The sequence below is a fragment of the Durio zibethinus genome, chromosome 12, assembly GCF_047325235.1.
Source record: "Durio zibethinus cultivar Kanyao isolate XHJ-2024 chromosome 12, ASM4732523v1, whole genome shotgun sequence".
NCBI lineage: Eukaryota > Viridiplantae > Streptophyta > Magnoliopsida > Malvales > Malvaceae > Durio > Durio zibethinus.
Genome location: NC_143173.1, coordinates 21,410,558 through 21,432,623, shown reverse-complemented (window position 1 = coordinate 21,432,623; position 22,066 = coordinate 21,410,558). Strand labels below are relative to the sequence as shown.

Sequence of the window (22,066 nt, the reverse complement as noted above, 5' to 3'; positions counted from 1 at the left end):
GGAGTTTTCATCCGTATCAACATTAAGGATCATGCTCCCAACCAAGATATCATTGGTAGTAAAAGTGCATACCAAACTTCAATTTAAACGATCCCAATGCTTTGTAGCATGCAGCTTGAAGCATGAAATATTTTTATAATCCAGATTGAGCTTGCAAGTTTAGAACAATGAATCCTTCATTTCACAGTAAAACTTTAGTTCCTAGATTATATGACAAGGGCAGAGGATGGCCATGATTGTAAGCATTCTTGGAAAGTTAGGATTAATCTCACTGCACATTAAACCATAACTTGTTCTGTTGTGATTTGCCTAATTAGCCCACAGTCAACCCCACGACAATTGGCAATCAATTAGCCTGATAAACAACTACAACCCTCCTTCAGCTGCTGGCCATATTTAGACATCTTACTTCTCAATTTTCATGCACTCAAATGTAAACCCATTTCATCAAAAAAGCATCCATAGAGAATTACAACCCAATATTAGTCCTTAAAACCTTAGAAAATCCCTTATAAACCTTATCCCTCATTGTGTCACTGAAGAAAACAACATCAAAAGTTGTCATCCTGGGATTAAATCAGATAACCATATACCTATCATTACTGAGTGTGGTATTTGACAACCTATTGACTTACAAATTCAACTTTAAGCAAACTATTTAGCAAACTTTATGCTTCTGTAATCCTTCTAGTACTATATACAAACTTAATTCAACTTATCGAAGAAAATTGCAGTCCCTGCTACTTGTATGCTCCAAATTATTAAAAGAAAAGAAAAAGAAAAATAGAAGTAAATATTTTAATCATTTTCCAGTGTGGTTCCACCTTAATTTCTATTTAGGAGGAAAATTTTAAGTTATCAGTTTTACATACAATATTAAGTTAAATATAGTACCTCAATAGATTCTTCTTGTGGTAGTGAGCTTAATGCTCGCTCAAATAATGCCCGGATGTTTCTGTCATCATTCAAACATGACAAAAAATCTGCATATCTGCATATATCAGATTATAACACTGTCTTTATCCATATTGTACGACATTAATTGCAAAGAAAACAATCATATAGCAGATTAATTCCTTATCCAAAAATAAGGCATTTAGCACACTTAAGAACAAGTGTTAATGACATCCAAAGAACAATTGGGGCACAAATGTTCACAACACCTCAAACCAAGGCACACTAATCAGTACCACCTACAAATTGCATTAATGTAAAGTGGAATGCAGAAAAATTGGTGATGCACGACATAACATTCTTTTTCAGAAAACCAATATATTTAATTTTAAAAGTCATAACTGCAAACTAGAGAAAAGAATTTATAATTGAACTGCACCTTCACCATTTGAGCCACATGCAGGGGAACTCGCATATGCTCTTTTTATCTCTTGTTCCTCTCAACAATCTTCTCTTTGAAAACCAAAAACTTGGTTTCAATTGCTCTGTAGGACTAAAAACTTAAATTGAGAATTCTAAACAACAGGCTCATGTATTTTACTCTTCTGACTTAGATGATTTACATTGTATTGCCACATCTTCATAAGATTAAATGACCAACTACAGAAATACTTATCTAAGTTTTTCAAAAAAAGAAAAAAACAAAAACAAAAATGAACATGTCAAGTTCCCTCCAATCAACCCCAACGAAAAGAAACTAAGCAGTAATTAGACAAACATGAATTTGAAATGATCTACATTGAAAGTAAAATTCTTGTATGGTTTGCTGTTGAAGCAACAAGGGTAAACATGACAAAAGGAAAGAAGTTAATACTTGACTCAGCTTAAAATTTACTTCCATGAAATCTTGAACTTTTACTATCAAGTCTAAAACCTAACATACAGGATGCTTATTACTAAGTAACGACAGAAATTTTCAAGAAAACATCACAGAGAAACAAATTCCTAGATAAATATCCAAGCACTATTGTACGAATATAAATAACAGAACAATAAACATACTCTAGGATGTATACAGGCTCATGCATAAAATGTTTCAATCCGGCTTCAAAAACATTGTGAGCAACCTGCATGAGGAATAGTAACAAGAAAAGTTATTCCGAGGGTATTTTTCATGAATAAATTATTAAGCATTTTTTAATTGGCAATAGTCAATTCTGTGTTGAATCATTGTTACTAACATTAAACCACCACAAATTATGGTTGTGGAAGGAGATGAGAGACATAAGGTACAGGAAAAATGAATGGATAATGATCATCTTAAGTAACAGTGTTCCTTTATCCCATTCGCTCTTACTAGAATAGGCTGTAACATTAAAAGTGAAGTTAGAGATATTTTTGAGAAAATGAAAGAAATAGCACCTTTGGGTCCTTGTCAAGACAAAAGGCCATCAATGCATATGCAACATAAACATGGTATGGGCAACTAGGTGATTTGCGAGCATCTAGGAAATACTTGCGGGCTGCTTCAACACCTTCATTCCTTCTTAGAAAGCGGATAAACTGCAGCAAGAAAACATATGAAATCAGTCATTAAACAAGAAAAATTTAGAGTGACGAGTAACATATTTTCAGAACTCACTTCTTATTGGTCGGTTACAGACACTTCAGACAAAATTTGGAAAAATTTAACCTTAGTTTAGAGACATAACCCATGTTCATAGTCCTCAAAAGTTTGCTAGCAAAAAGGATCAGTCCCCTAGTTTTAACCATGTAAAAGACCATGTGCATGTTTAATCACAAAGAGGCAATTTAAGCACTGTCTATTTACCTCTTCGCACTGTACCTAAAATACTATTCCTAGCATTAGCATATTGATAAAAGCAATATATAAACCTATAACTTCCTTACTTGTATATGTGCTAGTGCTGTAGTTTCAGCACCATCCCCCAAAAGGCTTTCATATAATTTCTTTGCAGACTGCATCAATAGGGAAGCAAATCAAAGGCAAAGAGCCAATGGTTCAACAACTTTAAGTGGAAATATTTAACAGTTTTCATACTTGGATTGCTCCACGAGATTCTTCTAGCTCTGCATATGCATACTTTAGCATTTCTGAATCTGATAATAGAGTAACCAGAAAGTAGATGGAAAGTTACAAAAGGTGACAGAAGAAAGGGGCATGAGGAGTACTTCAGACAAGGCTAGATACACAGGAGAAAAATCGCAAGATGAGAATAAGTTACCAGAATATTCTGAACAAGTTTCCAGTTAAAGAGCAAAGAAGAACCAATTACCAGGAAGAGCCTTCAGTGCTCGCTGAAATACCTTGATTGCAGCATCCATGGAGCCAGTTTTTGCATGCCATGAAGCATAGTCATACCATATATCAGGATAATGGTATAAATACATTAGACACTGGATACATGAGAATACAACAACCAACGGTATGTTAATAAACACAAAGGATGAGGAAAAGCAAAACATATAGCAAGAAAAAGAATATAGACAAAAAAGTACTAATAAATCCATGCATCTAGGGATAATCACTACGAACAAACTAGCCAAACTCAATGGTCCCCTAGTGGATATAAGTGTTAACATTTTTTTTCTTTTTGAAAGAAAATGCTAACAAAATTAAGAAAGGAAACTTATTATTACTATATAGATTAAAGATTATTAACATTTGAGAATATTTCCACCTCTCTACCTATTCATACATGAAATTGGCATCCCTTAGTCATTACAATGTCAGAATTTCTTTTAAAAAGAAGTTTTTCAGCAATAGTATCTCAACGGAGCAAACCATGAAATGACAACAAATATTTATGTATTTGTCAAGAATAATGCTTTGTCGGCTTTCAGCATACAATAAATCAGGAAGACTTCATAAGAAAATGATAAAGAATATAAATACCCCCAATTACCACTCTCTTGGTTGGTTGATGACCCACTCTTTTAAGATACCATCTAGTGTAGTGAAGGCATGTGCCTAGACACTAAGGCATAATGCTATTCAAGAAAAGCACCTCACACCTCTTAAGGTGAGGCGCATTTTTAGTTCTACATGAAACAGTCATACTTAAATTGGTATAATATTTTAGCCATTTTTGCTTTTGACCGGACATGATTTTGCTCTTTACTAGTTGCTTTCGCTTTCTAGAAGGTTTCTTGAAAGCAAAAACCAATTAGCAAAAATGAAGTACCACAAGCACCAGTAAATGGATTCTAGGAGATAAGTGAGAGTTTAACTCCACAGATTTCCCAAATAAGGCTTAAACACATTAATGCAGAAGATGCTATCCAGAAAAAGATGGTTTAGACACAAGTACATGCAAATGAGTACTACCCAAGTCATAGCAGAAAGAAGAAAGTATATCAATCATTAAATGAAGTATTAAATATTTAGCTACCTGTTCATAAGTAAATATAATTCGCTTATTGGAGGAGGCACTGTCTATCCTTTGAGGATTTCCTCTGAAATACAGTTGAATTAAAGAGGTTAAGAATGCATATATTAATATTCTAGTGTAGGAACAGATGCACTTTCATCCCACAAAACCATAAGCCTTCTGTTATTTATATATTTATGATCTGATTCTAAATTTGCCCTCTATATTTATTTTATAACAAAGACATCAAAGGATATGGGAAACTAATGTTGCAAACATCTAGAATATAACAATTCATAAATACAGCAATGATACAAATATAGAAGCAGTCAGCAAAATATTAGCTTTCTTCTTATAGGTGTTCCACCTTCTAAACATGAAATTGATGGCAGTCCATGTAATTGCTCAACATATTTCCAGTTTAAATGATATTTATGCTCACTAGAACTAAATAATGTCAATCTCCAAAAACAAGAATTAAAATAACATCCCATATCTCATTTAATAAATCATAAAGTGGTAAATATCTAAAGCAGTAATGCACAAGTCAATATATCTTTACAACAGCTGAAATTCAATCATATAAAGGGTGAAGGGGGTGGAAGGAATGCTCTATGTCTTACTTCTCAAAGGCTAAAAGCCTCTTCCATGCCATCCATTGCATTTCTTCCTATAAGATCACAACAAAATATTAGAAAATGCAACAACTAAGAATATAAGGTACTGTTTGATTTTAGAAAACAGAGGCATTTTCTGTTTTCATTTTCTTGAAAAAAGAAAAACAATAGTGAAAACATGATTGGTTATTGAAAATGAAAACAAGTTTTTAGAAAACAAAAATAAAAATTGGTTCAAATGTGAAAATAAAACAAAAAGGTTGTTTTCAATTATGAAAACAAGAGATATCCATCACTTTTTGTTTGTGTTTAGCAAGTTAATAAGTTGACCTATATTTAAACACTTTTTGAAGCTATAAATTAATAAATATATTATATATTTATGATTAAAAGCCATTGATATTAACTATGCTTGTTTAATTATTCTAATATCATTGAATATTTTATTTATTTCTTTAATCATTCTTTTTTTAAATGTATATTGTATCAAACATATTTTATTATTTTTCATTTTTATAAAACAACTTTTGCTTCCATTCACCAACAATATTTTCTAAAAAACAAAAACAATTTTCCAAAATATGAAAATAAAAAATAAAAACAAAAGATATTTTCTCAAACCAAACAGAGCCTAATGTTTTCAATGAAAACAGACTACTAGGATATTCAATATAAGAAGATTTTGTAACCTTGCAAACTTTCACTTTTTGCATCATAATTTAGAACTTTTAAATGCCTGTTTTAGCACTTTTGTGTCTAACCATGTGAACAACAGCTTCAGTCGTTATATGTATGCTTTCATGCCAGCAACTGCCTTCAAAAATATTAAAAACAGGTGCAAAGGCGAGCTAAAATGCTCAAGCCTTAATTTTACAGTTGTCCACTGATGAGAAACTTTTCGGAAATTGCATACTTTCTACTAATTGAACTGAAGTACTAATTTTATCTTAGTTGGTGGCAAGTCAAAGATCTCATTTTTACTGAGCTTTAGTTCAATTTGAGAAGTCTGTTTAATATTAGCTGGACAATAGAGCACTAGTGCTAAAGGCTTACTTTTAAAAAGTTTAATGTTATCTGGACTTAATTTGTTGCAAGATTTGTCTGACAGTAAATCATTTTATTCTTTACATAGAGTCCATTATCAGACTTGGAGTCTACAAATTCAGAGACTATGTAATAAGTTAAGCTAAAGACTACATGAAGCAATCAACTCCAGGTATTCAAGGAACTTTAGCTCTTAAGCCTAGAATTATCATTTTTCTTCTGTCCTTTCTTTAATTTCAGTACTTCAAAAACATAAATATAGATCAGCAACCACCTTTAATTTCTACTCAAGAACTCTAGAATTTACTATTTTTTTTTTTCATTTGTCACCTTTTATGTTTCATATAAGAGAGACTTAGAGACTTATGTTGGATTAAACTTTCCACTCAATAGTAAACTTCTTATTACCAGAGTTCTTGCAAACTCTAACCTAAATCACACAGAGTAACAATAAAAATTAAACTTAAACAGCAAATTTCCAAGAAATCCTGGTTTTCTTAATCTTAATCCAATATGTTATCGCTTTACAAGCCATAATTCTCTCATCTTTCTCTATCTTTTGCAATTCTTGATGTTGGCATCAGAAACACTTGCTTCACAGCAGTTCTATAACACTAAGGACTACCCTAAAATAAACATGCCAAATATATGTGTATGTACAAAAAAATGAACTTCAATGAGACAATAAAAAATTGAAAACCGAAAAAAGATAGAAAACTCGCAGGAAATTACCTTGCAAGAGTCAGTTGGAGGTACAGCAAGCATATTCCAATCAATTTCATCCACGTATTTCTTCCGTTCCCTATATACAGCCCTTGCACTGTTATATTTTGGTTGATATTCAGACAGAAGTCCTTTGGCCTGCTCAATAAGATAATAAGTACAGCATTCCTATAAATTTACATGGAATGCATGCACCAGAACCAAACTAGCAAATATGCAACCAAAATACAAAAAAGTTCACCATCATGCAAAACTTTACCAGCTGGCGGCTAACAGAATTTTCAAAATTCTCATAATCCTTCCATAGCTGTTCAATGTGATGGGTCGGAGTAACAATAGCTTTCTGGTAAGCTTTCCGCACAGAAGTCATTCGCTGTGACTCTTCCTGAGTGCTTGCAGCCTGGAAAACCATCTCTTTTTAGGGAAAATAATAACATACACAGACATAAAAAGGTGAATAGCAATTTGTGGTAATGGAAAATCTGGCAAAGAACTTCACCAACCGGCAGTGACTTTAAAAATGCAATATACTCCATCCATACAGGCCCAGATGCTATGTCCGCCCCTGATAACATAAGCATCAGAAAACAGAATCCCTATTACCAGAAACATATTTGTGGAAATGCATGTTAAAATGTTTGATTAACTAGATTAATCCATTCTGATAGTTTAAACATAAAGGTTTTAGCTATATGGAGCAAATAGTATGCATGAAATTTAATTGCCTTCCATTAAATTTCAAACAATCAAGAAATAACTATAGAATCTGATTTTAATCATTTGATATATTGCTCAGATTAACACAGGATTTTTAGTATAGCACTTGACTTAATATGAGAAATTGAACATGTACTTGATGACCAAACACTATCCATATGTTGGGCCAGATGGTAAAACTTGCATAGAATCAGCCTCTTTAGATTCTACTTGGACTTCAGCAAAAAGTGCAAACATCTAAACATAAGTCTCTATGAGAGACAACACTATTTTCTCACTGTTGGCCATCAGGCATAAGTACACCATCTAGAAGCTAGTTTTAGACACCAGGGTTTGATTTTGGCATGATGATTCCAGTTGCATGGGAGCTGATCTAATTGGTATAAGTTGAATTGAGAGTTAAATCTTACTCCATCTTCCATTCTGATGAATTAATTTTAACATATTTGTTGTTTGATAAACTGAACAAATTAATTACTGAAAAATTTAGTATTGAATTTTTAGTTCTGAAATTTTTGAGTGCAGAAATTTTTTATATAAACGTTGTTTGATAAGCTATTGAAAATTAAATATTTAGTGGATTTTTTATTTATTTTTTTTATAAAAGAGAGGTATGCTTTTATAGTTATTTTCAGTTGGTAAAAGTTAAAAAGGAAAGAACAAATAGTTAAAAGAAAAGAATATAAGATTAATGCAATTAAATAACATTTTTTCCTTAAACAAAATTGACTTAATACATTAAGTAGCTAAAAGCTATTTAGCATTTTCAACACTTTTTCATTGACAATTTTTCATTAAGTGGTTTCTATAAAAGATTTATCAAAAGCATTGAAAAAAACCATGGAAAATTTTAATTTTCAATGGTTTGAAATTTTTCAATGGTTTATCAAACACACCCTTAAAGTTTCTTGAGTCAGGAGTGGTCAAGATAATTCAAAATTTGTTGAGTTTGGTTGTTTGTTTTAGGTTAAGTTTTCCCTCATGTTTGACTCCCAAAAGCTTGTTTTGGCTTACAAATTTATCGTCAAATGGATCCATTTTAAATCCAAACTAGTGTTTAAGCAAACATAGTTTTCTAACCACATTTTTCAAATCCTACCACAATGCCAAGCTAGACACTAGTCAATGGCATTTTTAACCATTAAGCAGTCCAGCGCTACCCTTCGCATATCCAATTTCTATCCACAACAGATATTGATAAGAATCTGACACAAATGGATCAGCTTCCAACACAATCAGAAAAACTTGAATACCACCAAATACAACAAAAAAATGAAAATTATTTCATTAATTCAGACATGGGATTTAAGAGAGAGAGAGAGAGACAAGGTGAATACAGAAAATAAAGAGACAAAAATATTGCTATCATTTACCACAAACTGTTAGATACAAGAGAAGAAAGTTAGATACTAGAGAAGAAAGAGTCATTATCACTGTAAATGCCAGCTCAATGCTTGTTTGATTTAACCTCAAGTTGCTCTGATCCATGCAGAACAGACTCAAATTACAAGTGAAAAGGGAGATAAATGGAAGAGATGGAAGATGTTGTGAAGTGGTTGAGGTGTTGTTAGAATCTCTGAAACAGTTGGTACCACATTGCTATGTTCCTGAGGATAAAAGTAAAAATGAATTTAAATGGGACTACTAGAATCGAGAACTCATCAAGTGGGCTTTTGCTGGAAAGGTTTGATATTTTTCAAGTCCAAATTTGAAGACTATCAACCATTTACAAAATAGAAGGAGATTATTTTTTTTAATCATTTATGGAAACAAACACTTTTGTCAAGGATTTTTATATATGGTTCAAAATTTTAGTTTAAAAGGTTCAAACTTCCATAATAAACAAGAAATTATGCATGTGTATTAATTATGACTCTTTCCTCACCATAATTCTTTGGGAATCACACTTTCACCATGCCCATGTGATATTCTACATCCTTGTCCATGTTTCCAAAGTCTTTATATAGTATTTTCATCAGTTTAAAGAGATAACATTAGTAAATTCTTTTGCTTTCATGATTCAGGACCTTGTAGGTGTACATACATATGTATATACCTTTAGCCTATGTTTGGATTGAACTTAGTAAAGGAAAGGAATGGAAAGTAAAAGAAAGGAAAAAAAAAAGGCTTTTAAAGGAAAGGAAGTGATAGTTCATTCCCTTGTTTGGATAACTAAAATGAGTAAACGAAAGGAAATGATTGATCATAACTTTTGTTTAGTTAAATTGTGAAAAGAAAAGGAAACGAGATATTATATTATATTATATTACTCCAATTATACCCTTTAAAATAAAATATTTTTCTATCATGTAAATAATCTTGATATTAACTATTTTAAAAATTTTTGAAAATGAATAAAAATAATTTCAATAAAAGAAAATGCTATTAATAATTAATTCATAAAAAATGTATGTTTAAAATTATTTTTATACTAAAATATCTTTTTCAAAATTAATCTAGAAATGAGAAAATTAAAAACTTAAATATTTATTATTAAGATAAAACTAACCATAAATTTATTTAAGAATTAGCATTTTCCTATCATTGTACATGTTTTGTCATTTTTTTTATTTTTATTATTTAGAATTTGTAAAGTAACAACAAAATGAAAAAAAAATTAAGACGTAAACATAGATTAAAAACATATAGAATTCGAAGTTATTGACAAAAAAATTGTTGAGAAATTAGTTGCAAAAAATTTAAAAGTAGCATCAGTCGCTAACATCAATGTTTAAACTTGAATATTATAATAATATTCTTGAAAAATGATAGATATAATAACGACATAAAAGTCATTTTATATTTAACAAATTTTACTCTTTTCCTTTCCTTCCCTTTTCCCCCAATTTTGGGGTAATTAAAAATTGGAGCTTTTAAGGGAAAGGGCGCGATGCTCAAATTTCCTTTCCTTTCGTTTATTAAAATGTAAATGATAAACCAAACAAAGGAAAGGTTTTCTTATTTCCCTCGCTTTCCTTCCCTTTTCCTTCATTTCCTTCACCTTCCTTCAATCCAAATATAGCCTTAATGTGCCAATTTAGAGTTCCAAGTTCTGTTTTGTCCTTGTGCTTCATACTTTCCTATTATTTTTTCTTTTTCCTATGCATAGAGATTCAAGTTTAGCAACTCAATAATGTTAAAACTCAAATCTTTTGCCATACACTTCCTAAATTTTAACCCAATTATATCCCAGAATGCTAAAATCACTTCTTCTTTGTAGACTGAAGTGCTTTTCATTATTATTCAAAATGATATACGAAAAATATTTGTTGACTAAAAGTGTTTTTCTACTTGATCCATTGCAATTCAAGGATCACTTAAAATCTATGGCCTGCACAACACCTATTGCTTATTTTTAGGTGTTAAAAAAAAGGAATTATAGATGAGAGACCCCATGTCAAAGAACAAGGATGAGACACTAAAGATTATCACAACGCAAGGAGCAATAAAAGAAATAAAAATGTTAACAAATATGAGAACAATCTAAATTTATGTTAAAAAACTGTTAATCATTGTTATCATTAACGTGTCATTGAATCAAATGCAACTCATTTACAATCAGACATAATTGATATCAAACATACGCTGCTATATAATATATGATTTATATCCTACATTATTGAAATATCATTCATTCCTTTTTTGAAATAGATTATTGAAATATAGTTAAAATGGATGCAATAACTTTCTTTCACCGTTTCATTATAATCAACCGCACTAAATATTCCAAGGATATTTTTCAACATCAATTTACATGGTATAAAATTATTTAAAAATGTTAACAAGGAGTGAGAGGAGCATTAAGTCTTTTAGAAGAGTCTTTTCAAGTCAAAGTCTCTCTTAAAACAAACAAAATTTTTTTAGTCCTTTATCTATCATTAAATATAATTCCTACTAAGTTTATTCAAGTAATCATATTTATATGAATCAATCACGAAATAATAACTGTGAAAACCTACCATGCAATGTAGCTGTCTTGCTAAGATTACCTAAAGAAAAGGAAAATCTTCATTGGAGGCTCCAAAAAAATTTTGAAATTTTTTTATACATATATTATTTTCTCAATGTTTTTGAAATTTTTTTATAAATAAATTAGTTGGCCCCCTGGAACCTAAATTTATTGTGTTCAAATTCATTATTCTTTATTTGTGATGACTCTTGTCTATAGGATATATGGTAACAAAAATTATTTGTACCTAAATGTTATTAAAATTAAAACTCTTTAACTTGGTTTACTCATCATAAATGATTTTAGTTTAAAATGTATAGGTTTGCCATCACTATATTTTCACAAACATGTAGATTTAAGATATACGAGTATTATAACAACTAAAATCAAAGTGACAAATACCCAAGTTTTTGGATCGTTTTTTTTTTTCAACATAACCTTTGTCCTGGTATATCATACATGCTCCTTTTCTTTGAAAATTGTTAGATGCCAAAATATTTAATACCAATAGCTTAAGTACCTTTTCATTTTTCATAATTTAAAAATACAATGTAAAAAATTACAAGGTTTAAACTTAATGCATCATAGTATCTACTCTATTGTTCTAAAATTTATTTTTTATTATTTAAAAAATATAACCTTTCATGAATATCTTTTTTACTTTAATTAAATATGATAACATAATATGTTAATATTGTCAAAAGATAAAATGATTTTATTTCTATAAAGAATGTTACTAGTGATAAATAGAAATCATAAGATCAATTACTTAATACGTTCATTTTGTTTATATATTTATATATATATATGTTAGCATACTTATACTTGTAAGTTTTGTTATTATATGTTGCGTAGCTTAAAAAATTCAAAATTATGACTTAAAATGATTTTCTTTTTGGCCTTTTATACAGCCAAACCTAGAGTTATGGAATATAAGGCTTTTTGGTTGTTGTATATTGCATCTAAAAAATCTTTTTTCCTGTCATTAATAGATTTGATATATTTTCAGAAAAAAATTAAAAAAAAATTTATTATTGTAATATATTACTTTGACCCCCTCAAAGCTAAAAGTCAAGATCTGTCATTGGCTAAAGATATCTTGAAAGCAATCCTATAATCCTTGAGTTTGCCCATTCAAACATTGTGATATGCATTTTATATGTAACATATATATATATATATATATATATATACACACATACACACTCCATTTTTACTACTAAAATTTCTAAACTAAGAAGATAAGCTATAAGTATTGCGAAAGATTAAAAAGTCTTAAGGTTTAAGAGAAAACAAACCAACATAGCTAAGCATAAAATCAAATGCCTTTCTAGTCTCTTCCTGACCCTCTACACCTTTCTTGTCATTGACCTTCCTGATGAATCGAATATAACAGCGCCTATAAAACCAATAGAAACACCATGACGTAAGTTATCAAATAAAGTTAACATTCTTTCTATCCAAATAACTCCACAGCACCAAAAACCAAAAAAGGCACATTAATATCAAAACACACCACAAATTACTAATTAAAATTATGTTTTTATTTGAATTAAATAGAGACATCCTCTGAGATATAAACAAGTAAACTCTCATCCATTCAGAAAGGCATAGATGAAAATGAAGTATCCATTAATTTTGCTAATTGTGATTCAAGATTTCCACATTGAGGTCAAAACAATGAGAGAGAGAGAGAGAGAGAGAGGGAAGCCACAGCCTAAGAAAGTAACTGTTTGCTTATAATAATGTCACAAAGACAAACTAACAAAAAATGGAATAATCATGCTCATCAATTACATCCCAAGCAAAAGAGCAACAAATACTAATCTTCCATTAGTTTTCTTTCCAATGTTTAGGGTCCAAAATTCTTTTATATTCCCAAAAGTAAAATAGTCTTCCTAATACCATTTAAAAATAAGATTCACAAACATAAGGTAGGAAAAAAGCAGTTTAACCTTTCAACCACTTTGTAGCACGCAATCAACCCTATAAAAAGATAAATTTCGGAATAGCCTTTAATAAGGCTATTCCTCTCTATCTTTAGGGTTTAAGGAACTGTCTGTATGAACAAAAGGGATCAAAACATTTGCTACCAAAACTTCCTATCTTAGATCAATCCACACATTCGGTTGTTAATTTTTACCACCTGCTTTTTCGTTCTGGTGGTAGAATAAAAATTCTGCATTCGAAGAAAAAAATAATATTCCAAAATAATAAAAAAATTAACAATCTAAATTTTTATGAACAACAAATGGCATGATATGATTTTACTTCGGTATGGAGCAATTACGTTTCAATTTGTGTCTACATTTGAGTTATTTGGTAAATTTTTTCAACAACGCGGAAAGCAACAAGTGGCAAAAAGAAAAGAAGAAAAACCAAACAAACCCTAAATTTTTCGTTATTTTCAAGAATCCATGAAAGCAATCGAGTGAAAGAATTTACCAAAGAGGAACTTGAAGACAGTTCAACAAACAGCGACTAAATATTTGCTTGGTAGCATCATCGTTGTTTACTGCCATCTGTGCCTCCACATATTGCCTCCAATATTTTGCCTGAAATTTTCACACCATAACTATATAAAAACAATATAATCTTTAAACTAAATTTGAAATTAAAATTAAAAATTTTAAAAAAAAAGAATAAGAAGAAGAAATTTACAGCGGTGGGAAAGATTGACAAGAGTTGCTCATAAATTGGCGTGGCCTGTGAAATTGGCAAATGCTAGAACAAAGAAAAACAAAGAAAAAAAGTTAAGTAAAAGTGAAAAACAAAGAAAAAAACGCAAAAGAAAGACGTAAATCCAAAAGGAAACAGCGAACCAAGGCACTGTTGGCGAGAATTTCAGCAGACTCGACGTTGTATTTATCAACTGTAGCCATAGGATTAGGATAGGAATTGGGGGAACAATCAGGGCATCGGCAGTGTGGCTGTCTGGGTTTAAATTGTTCTGGTTTTTTATTTATGGGCAAGAACAAAAATTGGTGTTTTTTTTTTTAAACAAGAAGAAATCTGTGGGATGGGTCTTAAACTTTCATCGAGAACCGGAGTCAGAAAATCCGGCTCAGCACTTGGTTAAGTTGTATTGTAAAATTAAAAGAAAAAGAAATTATAAAATTCATTAATATTGGAGTTTTTAAATTTTGTGAGCAGGTTAAGAAGTTGATAATATTTGCTAGCATATATTAAAAAATAAATAAATAATAAATAATAAAATGAGATATGTGTGGGTTTTTTAAGATCTTTTGTGAAATAAAAATTTATATTTAATATATCAAATATTAATTTTAAAATAAATGAGTTTTATGTCCAATTATTTTATTATTTTTTAAAATTTTAATATATTTTTAACTTTTTTTATTTATACTTCATTAAAAAGGATATTACGCATATAAATTCTTTTAAACTCATAACATTTAAATATTAACTTTAATAAAGTATAAATTAATCCAAAAATCAATCAGCAACTATTTTAATATTATTCGAACTATAATTAGCACATCACGAATACTTTTTAAAATTTTATACTATTTTATACTTAAATATTGAAGTTATGCTACTTGTTTATCAAATTTTGTGATGATCACTATAGTAACTCCAATATATGATGCATTATGGTACATTAGTGCACTAACTTGCACTAGATATTGTTGTAAAAATTGTAACTTTTTTATTATCATGAAAATGATAGTGACATTTAATTTTATTTTTTTTTTTTGTGATCAGCAACAAATTGTTAAGTTGATAGAAATTTTATCTTCAATTGAATGAGCTTTCTAAGTTATCAACATTAGGACACGTGTTAATTATTAAACATCCACTACATAAATATAGCAATTCTTAACTTTTGCCTTTGACTTTGGTGTGATTATACCATGTAGAGCCTATGTGGCTTTCTTTTTTTTTCTGTCTTCCTCTTCATATAAGGTGCTTTCTCCCTCTTTTTCACTCACTTTTTTCACTCAGTTTTTTTTCCTCCCACTAGTGCCTCTTTTTTTTTTCTTATCATTTTTCTCCTCTTCCATAATCTTTTGAGTTGTTTTAACTCCAATTTTGCATATTGTTCATCTCCATTCCTTGCTTTTTTTTATTTTTGATTGATTTTTTATATCCAACTTATATTACCGTTCATCTCATTGCTTATTATCTCATAATTTCTAACTATTTTTCTTTAATTTTAGGCCAGTCTTTAATATTTCAAATTACATTTCCCTTCACATTATCGCCCATTATCTCTTAATATTGATTTTTGCTTTTAGTGTTTTAAGTCTTATTGATTTAATTTCTGTGACATGTTTTGTTTAGGTAATAGTTGTTGGAAGGTGATCATCTAATAGTGTGGGTTTCAATGGCTAATCTAATTTTTTTTATTCAAAGAAATATAGAGTTTGTATATCATGCATACTTACATGTTCTCTGCCTAAGGATGGTCTCTGTTTGGTTGCTTTTTATTTGGGTAATTTGTCATTTTGGTCAAGCTACTTACTGTTTCAACCTTTGTAGTTAATGATGTAATGGTATTGCTGTGTTATTTGTAATTTAGATTATTTTTTTATTTTACATTTTTCTTATTTTACTTTTTATGCTCTCCATCCGTTTTCTTGTTTCAAATTCAGTTTTTATTTTTTAAGAAAGTATTAGATTCACTTGGTATGCATGCTTTTAGTGTTGTTATTTTTTTTTTCACTTGGTTCGGTGTTTTACATTTTTTATTTTTGGTTGCTGTAAATTTTGTTGTTAGAGGAATGAAGAATATGATCATCTATTATTATAATATTTAAGTTTTCTATATTTTTTATTTGTTATGTGTCTTTTTTGTGTCGAAAGCTCTAACGATCATTCAATTTGTTGTAGTTTTATATTAATTACTTTGCACTTATGATGTTGTCTATTATCTATCTTAAATATGCTACTTGTATGTCATGTTCTTTTTTGCATGATTTGTTAACTTTTGTCATTTATTTTTGGTTGGTTTGCTTATTTACCCTAATGTCTTTTTTTGCAAGCTTAATTATACTTTAAATTCATTGTTTTAATAATATTTTTCTTCTCGTGTTTGCACTTTGTACTTATTTTTATTGTTGTTTTTGGATGGGTCTTTTATTACACTCATTTGTGCTCAATTTTTATTTTAGATGTTTAATTTATTTTTAACAGATATTTTTATGTTGATTTTTGCATTAAAAATAATTTATTGCTTGTAGGAAAATATTCATAGGCAATGTGTTATTATTGGTTGTGATCAAAATATGATGCAAGTTTTTCTCTTTTTTAGCACTATAGATATATTCAAATCTAACAAAAATAAAATAGTTTGAAAATTTAAATAAACACTATAATTAAATTACATGAAATTTTAAATTACATAAATGTAAAAAGTAAGAAAAGTAAATTGCATAAATTTAGATAATATAGAAAATAAAAGTACTTGAAACATAAATAACGTGTAAAAGTTAAATTACAAGAAAATTAAAAAGCAAGCAAGTAAAGGTGAACATAACCTATATTAAAAAGGACATGAGTAGAAAACTAATGTATCTACAAAGCTAAACATCATGAAAGTTAAGGCAATTGGATTTGAAAAGTAAAGGAAAATTTAATTGAGCATTATAACTTAAAAGGCATTGAATTAAAACAATTAATAACAACAAAAGAAAAAGAACTAAAAACCATGAAAATATTAAACCAAATAGAATATCATAATAGAATCAAAAGACAGCAACTACATATGAAGAAAATAAATGCAAGAAATATGTATATTAATTTATTTTCATTTTCTTTGCCAAGTTTCTATATTTTAAAAAAGTAGCATTATAAATAGTTAAAATCAAAATATTATAGTTGATAAGAATTTATTTGATAATTATTTAATTTATTAGTATTTTTTAATTATACCTTAATATACATTTAGCAATCATATATTTGAATAATTTTTCCTTCTCAAATAGGGGAAAACCACCCAAACTTACCAAATTCAATGTATTTTCTAAACCATTTTATCATCAATGAGAAGCTAAAACACTTGAATGTCTAGAATTATAAATACATTTCACGAAAAAAAATCAATATTACAAATGTGTATCATGTAAAAATATTATCTCATGGATTGCAATCAAAGTTTTTAAGCGGACAACATTTATTTATTGAATTTGATTTTTTTAAAAGTGACTGAATAATAACATTCCATTCAAATAATTGTTCTAAATTAGAAATAATATATATGCTTACTATAATTTATTTTACTAGCATAAAAATAAAAAAATTGACCACCATATTTCCAAAAAAAAAAAAAGGATTAACATATGAGTAAAGAGAAACTTATTTGGTTGAAATAGCTCTATTAGGTTGCCTATTAATTGCTCTGTTCTTTATATTTAATATACTCAGTTGTCCATTTCTAATGAAAATCATCAAAGTTACATTTCTATACTTAGTATTGTTGTGCCAATAGGTTTCCCAACTTTATTATCTTGAAATTAAATCATCAGAGTTAGAAGAGTGGCATATACAATAAAGGGTATGCCATGTCTGATGAATTGATTGCTGGAATTTTACGAGCAATCAGCACTGCAATTTTCGTCTAAAGATGAAGTAGTAATAAAAACAATTTATTATTATAAATTTATTATTTCTACCCTCTTAAAATTAAACATCAATATCCGTCAATGTTTTAATTTTTTTTTAATCTTATAATTTAACGCTAGTTGAACTCTGAAGATGTTTCATGTCAATTTCCTTCAAATTTCCTTTAATTTCCTATTGATTGGTTTGACAAACAAAAGAGGACAAATTCATGTCAGCTTCAATGTCGGTCATGTATTATTGATTTAAAAAAAAAAAAGAAAGAAGCGTGGGTTTCTCACGTTACTTGAAAAATATATGGGGAAATAAGTTATATAGAAAAGAGCTTTTAAAACCAAATGGCAATAAAGAGTCTTGTAGCCTATGACAAACAATCACCAATGCAAATATTAAATATACTTGTTTTTATTTTAAGAATTAAATCCAATTTTGCTGTTTGAAGAGCAAAATATTGGAATTTCATTTTGAATGAGACAATTATATATATATATATTTGTTTTCCATTTCATCAAATTATTATTTAGTTAATGAAGTAATTCAAATACAGTTCATCTTTTTTTTTTTCATGTATGAAAGTGATTTACTTAAACATTACATCAAATCAAAATTTTAGATTTTGCTACGGTTGGCAACCCAACCTGTTTTCGATGGGTTCTAACTCAATTTAATCTTATAAGGTTAGATTTTTTTTTTTAAATCGAGTTTCGGATCAAATAATATTAAAAAAAATCAGGATTAGGTTGGGATCAGAATTTAGGTAAACTTGATATGACTCAACCTAATATATATATATAATTTTATTTTTTAAATAATTATTTAATTATATATATTTATTTAATTTTATATTTATATTTAAAAATAATATTTTATTAAATTTGAATCGGATCATATCGGGTACGATTTATACAATTTTGGATCGGATCAGGTCATGTTCAAATATGAAAAAAAAAAAATTAAGTCAGATCGGGTTCGATTTTTATGAATATAAAGTCGGATCGGGTTCGAGGTAAGTAAAAATTTGCTCTGATATGATCTGTTACCATCCCTAAATTTTAGCCATTTTTTTCTCTACTGTGTGCTTCATCTATTCTTGGACTTTTCACTAAGCTAATTCTACTTCAAATATTTAAATTTTAAAACTAAATTCCTTTTGGTTTCCATTATTAGTTCATAAAAACTCCAGTTACAAGTATGAACAGATGATTGCTCCTTCTTAAAACAAAGTAATACAGTAAAAAATATTCAATAATTGTCCTCCCTTTTTCTCTAAGGGTCTTCAATAATTATCCTTTGCTATATTAAAATTTTAAGGTTGGGTTAAGCCACCAACATTAGAAGATTAAAGTCAACGATGATATAATTTTGTATGACAAAATTAAATGGAAAAAAAAGTTTAGAATAGAGATTCATTCTTCTTTTGCTTTCCCATCCAAAGTTAATAGTCAATAGGCCCCCCCACCATAAAGAAAAAGGTTCACAACTTTTGATAAAAGAGAAATGCACCCAACTAATACATAGAAAATAATAATATTGTTTTGGATAAAGCCATTCATTTTAAAGCCCTAGAGAAAGTAGAGTAATTTGGACTCTATTTTTTATCAGCAAGAGAAATGGCGCGTGCTATTATGTTCTTAGCTATTGGAAGGATCTCAGATTTACTCATTCATAAAGCAGTTTTCTAGCAGTGTGTATTGTAACGGTTTTGGAGTCATTTGATAAATTTGGAATCAAAATTAAGAAAATAAAATTGTCATCAATCTTTTTTTATTAAGTGTGATTGATTACCTATTAAAATATATCATTTTAATAAAATTTATTGAAAAGATAATTTTCAGGTCTATGAAATAATTTAGGTCCAAGAATCAATTATTCATGAAGAATAATTAGCACCTACATATTATCCATTTAAAACGATACCAACAAAATACATGTTATCAATTGATTTTGACAAAAACAGTTATATTTTTTGTGTTGAAAAATAATTTCCTTGATTTTTTCTATTTATTGAAGTTTTAGTTTTTTTATTATTGTTTATTACTGATTATTTTTTACTTTCATGTTGTTCAATTTTATTTGAGAAAAATAAATTAGAATATTTTTATTGAAATAATTCTTAAAATATTTTAGTATGTTGGAAACATTAGAAGAATTATTTCTCACATAAAGATTTCTTAAGCATCACTTTTTGAAATACTTAAAATTTTATCTTTAGGGGCTCGGATTTACTTTTCGTAAAAAATTATATTGTGCATGTAATACAAATAATAATATATTGATACACATATTTTATTTTGCTATTAGAAATTTTATATTTTATCACTTTATTTTTTTTATTTTTAATGAGGAAAAAATAAATTTTTATCATATTAATGATTTTTTATAAATATTTCAATACACTGGTAATATTTTTTTAAAAAATCTTATCATCTAAAGATTTTGTAAAGCATCACCATTCAGAATACTTTTTCAATCCCATCATCAGATAAATTTTTTTTATCATTTTATAGCAAAAAAGAAAAATTTTCATGGTATTAAAATTTTTTTATAAATACTCACATACATTGATAGTATTTAAAAAAAATTTCTTACTTAGATATTTAAGTAGGTATCATTACTTGAAATACTTTTGAATCTTATCGTCGGATAAAAATTCATTTCTTACATTTTTGCTAATTTTTATACTATTTTTTGTTTTATTAATCATTTTTTGTATTTTTCTTTTTTTAATATTTAAAAAATTTTTAAATTTAGAAATCATTTTCATTTTTATTGTTGTTAGCATTATTATATTTATTATTATTATTTCATAAGATTTATTTTAATTTTAGCAAAATTATCAAAAATTTTAACTATGTATTTCATTATTGATTTTTATTTATCTATTTTTTTGTTTTCATTTTTGCTAGTTATTATTACAAAAACAACAAAATTTTTTTCTAACAAAGTTTAAACATTTTAGCATGATAAAATTCAAAATAACCAAAATAATATTAAAAAATGATAAATAAACAAATTAAAAAAATTGAACCAAATTAGTTAAAGATCTTATCAACACTTATTTGATTGGGTAGATTAGGGGCGGTTCAGTCAAACCAATTAGGGCTAAATGAGGAGTCAGGTCGGTCAGGTTTGGTTGTGGGTCCACGTGTAGATCCTAAGACCTAAAACGACGTCATTTTAATTTTTTTTTTACATAAATCAAAACTTTTTTTTAATTCATTTAAACCCTTATTAAAATTTTTTTTTTCTATTTCTCTTAAACAAAGCCAAATGGTGAAGTTACTCACTGATAACTGCACTTACTGTCACCTGTTTTGCCACCCATCATGTCAATCATTGGAAAAACCTAAAACTTATCTAAAAACTCATATTACCTCATTTTTTCCAAATCTAGCCTCATTTTCACCAAAAAGATTTTCAAACGACCTAGATCAATCTTTAAAGTTTTGGCCAAACCTTTTTTTTTTTTTTTAGTTTTTTGGCTTGTCTTTTTGGTTTGGTGTTGTCATCCCCATTTCTAGGAGCTAAGGCTTTTTGTTTGGTTCGTTTTGATTTTTTTTTTTTTTGACAAAAAGTTTTTTTTTTTAAATATAGCATAACTGTTTTATAAGGTGTTTCCCTTTCTCTTTTTTGTTTTTTGTTTGGTGTTTTATTTTTTTGGCAAGGTTTCTGGACTTCCTCCCGATCTCCCCTAATTTGCTGCCACGAAGTTCTATTTATAGAGCTCTAGTCACGACTTTTTGCCTAGGTAGGTGGTGTCAGGGCATGGGAATGGGTACTACAATAGGTCCATAAGGCTTTGCAGAGGCACAAGGGTAGGTTGTTCCAATGGTGTCATGCACGGGATCCAGGCACCAACCCCTTTTTTTGCCTTTTTTGTTTAATTAATTAATACTTAATATTAATATATTTTAATATATACAAAAAAATCCAATAAAAGTAAAAATCAAAAAGTAAGCTTGGCCCTAAAAAATAAAATTAGACCTTAGGCTTGATTGCATTGAAATTAGGTCTCGACTCGAGAACTTAATATACCCGATGAATTTTAAACCAATATCCAATTAAAAATTTAGACAAATTTGGTGTCTACCACTGCCCTTTTTGTGTATTGTTGATGATCAATAATAGGACAAAGACGAAAATAACTA

At 28.5% G+C, this 22,066-nt stretch overlaps 1 protein-coding gene across 6 annotated transcripts in view; it reads right to left on the bottom strand.

Annotated features, from left to right (window-relative positions):
- Positions 1-14,405, bottom strand: part of CSTF77 (Tetratricopeptide repeat (TPR)-like superfamily protein) — a 29,228-nt gene extending 14,823 nt beyond the window's left edge. For 3 of the 6 annotated variants that reach the window (XM_022891146.2, XM_089741203.1, XM_022891149.2), the window contains exons 1-15: positions 14,159-14,388; positions 13,998-14,060; positions 13,782-13,891; positions 12,635-12,735; positions 7,174-7,235; positions 6,930-7,070; positions 6,680-6,808; positions 4,910-4,956; positions 4,308-4,371; positions 3,192-3,312; positions 2,957-3,015; positions 2,806-2,874; positions 2,317-2,457; positions 1,957-2,021; positions 895-991 (exon numbers count right to left, since the gene is read on the bottom strand). In XM_022891146.2, coding sequence (XP_022746881.1) covers positions 895-991; positions 1,957-2,021; positions 2,317-2,457; positions 2,806-2,874; positions 2,957-3,015; positions 3,192-3,312; positions 4,308-4,371; positions 4,910-4,956; positions 6,680-6,808; positions 6,930-7,070; positions 7,174-7,235; positions 12,635-12,735; positions 13,782-13,891; positions 13,998-14,060; positions 14,159-14,218 — 1,329 coding nt within the window. In that variant the 5' untranslated portion in view covers positions 14,219-14,388. Of the gene's footprint in view, positions 1-894; positions 992-1,956; positions 2,022-2,316; positions 2,458-2,805; positions 2,875-2,956; positions 3,016-3,191; positions 3,313-4,307; positions 4,372-4,909; positions 4,957-6,679; positions 6,809-6,929; positions 7,071-7,173; positions 7,267-12,634; positions 12,736-13,781; positions 13,892-13,997; positions 14,061-14,158 lie in introns of those variants that run through there. The other 3 variants (XM_089741202.1, XM_022891147.2, XM_089741204.1) reach the window with 3 other exon arrangements.
- Positions 14,406-22,066: the final 7,661 nt, after the last annotated feature.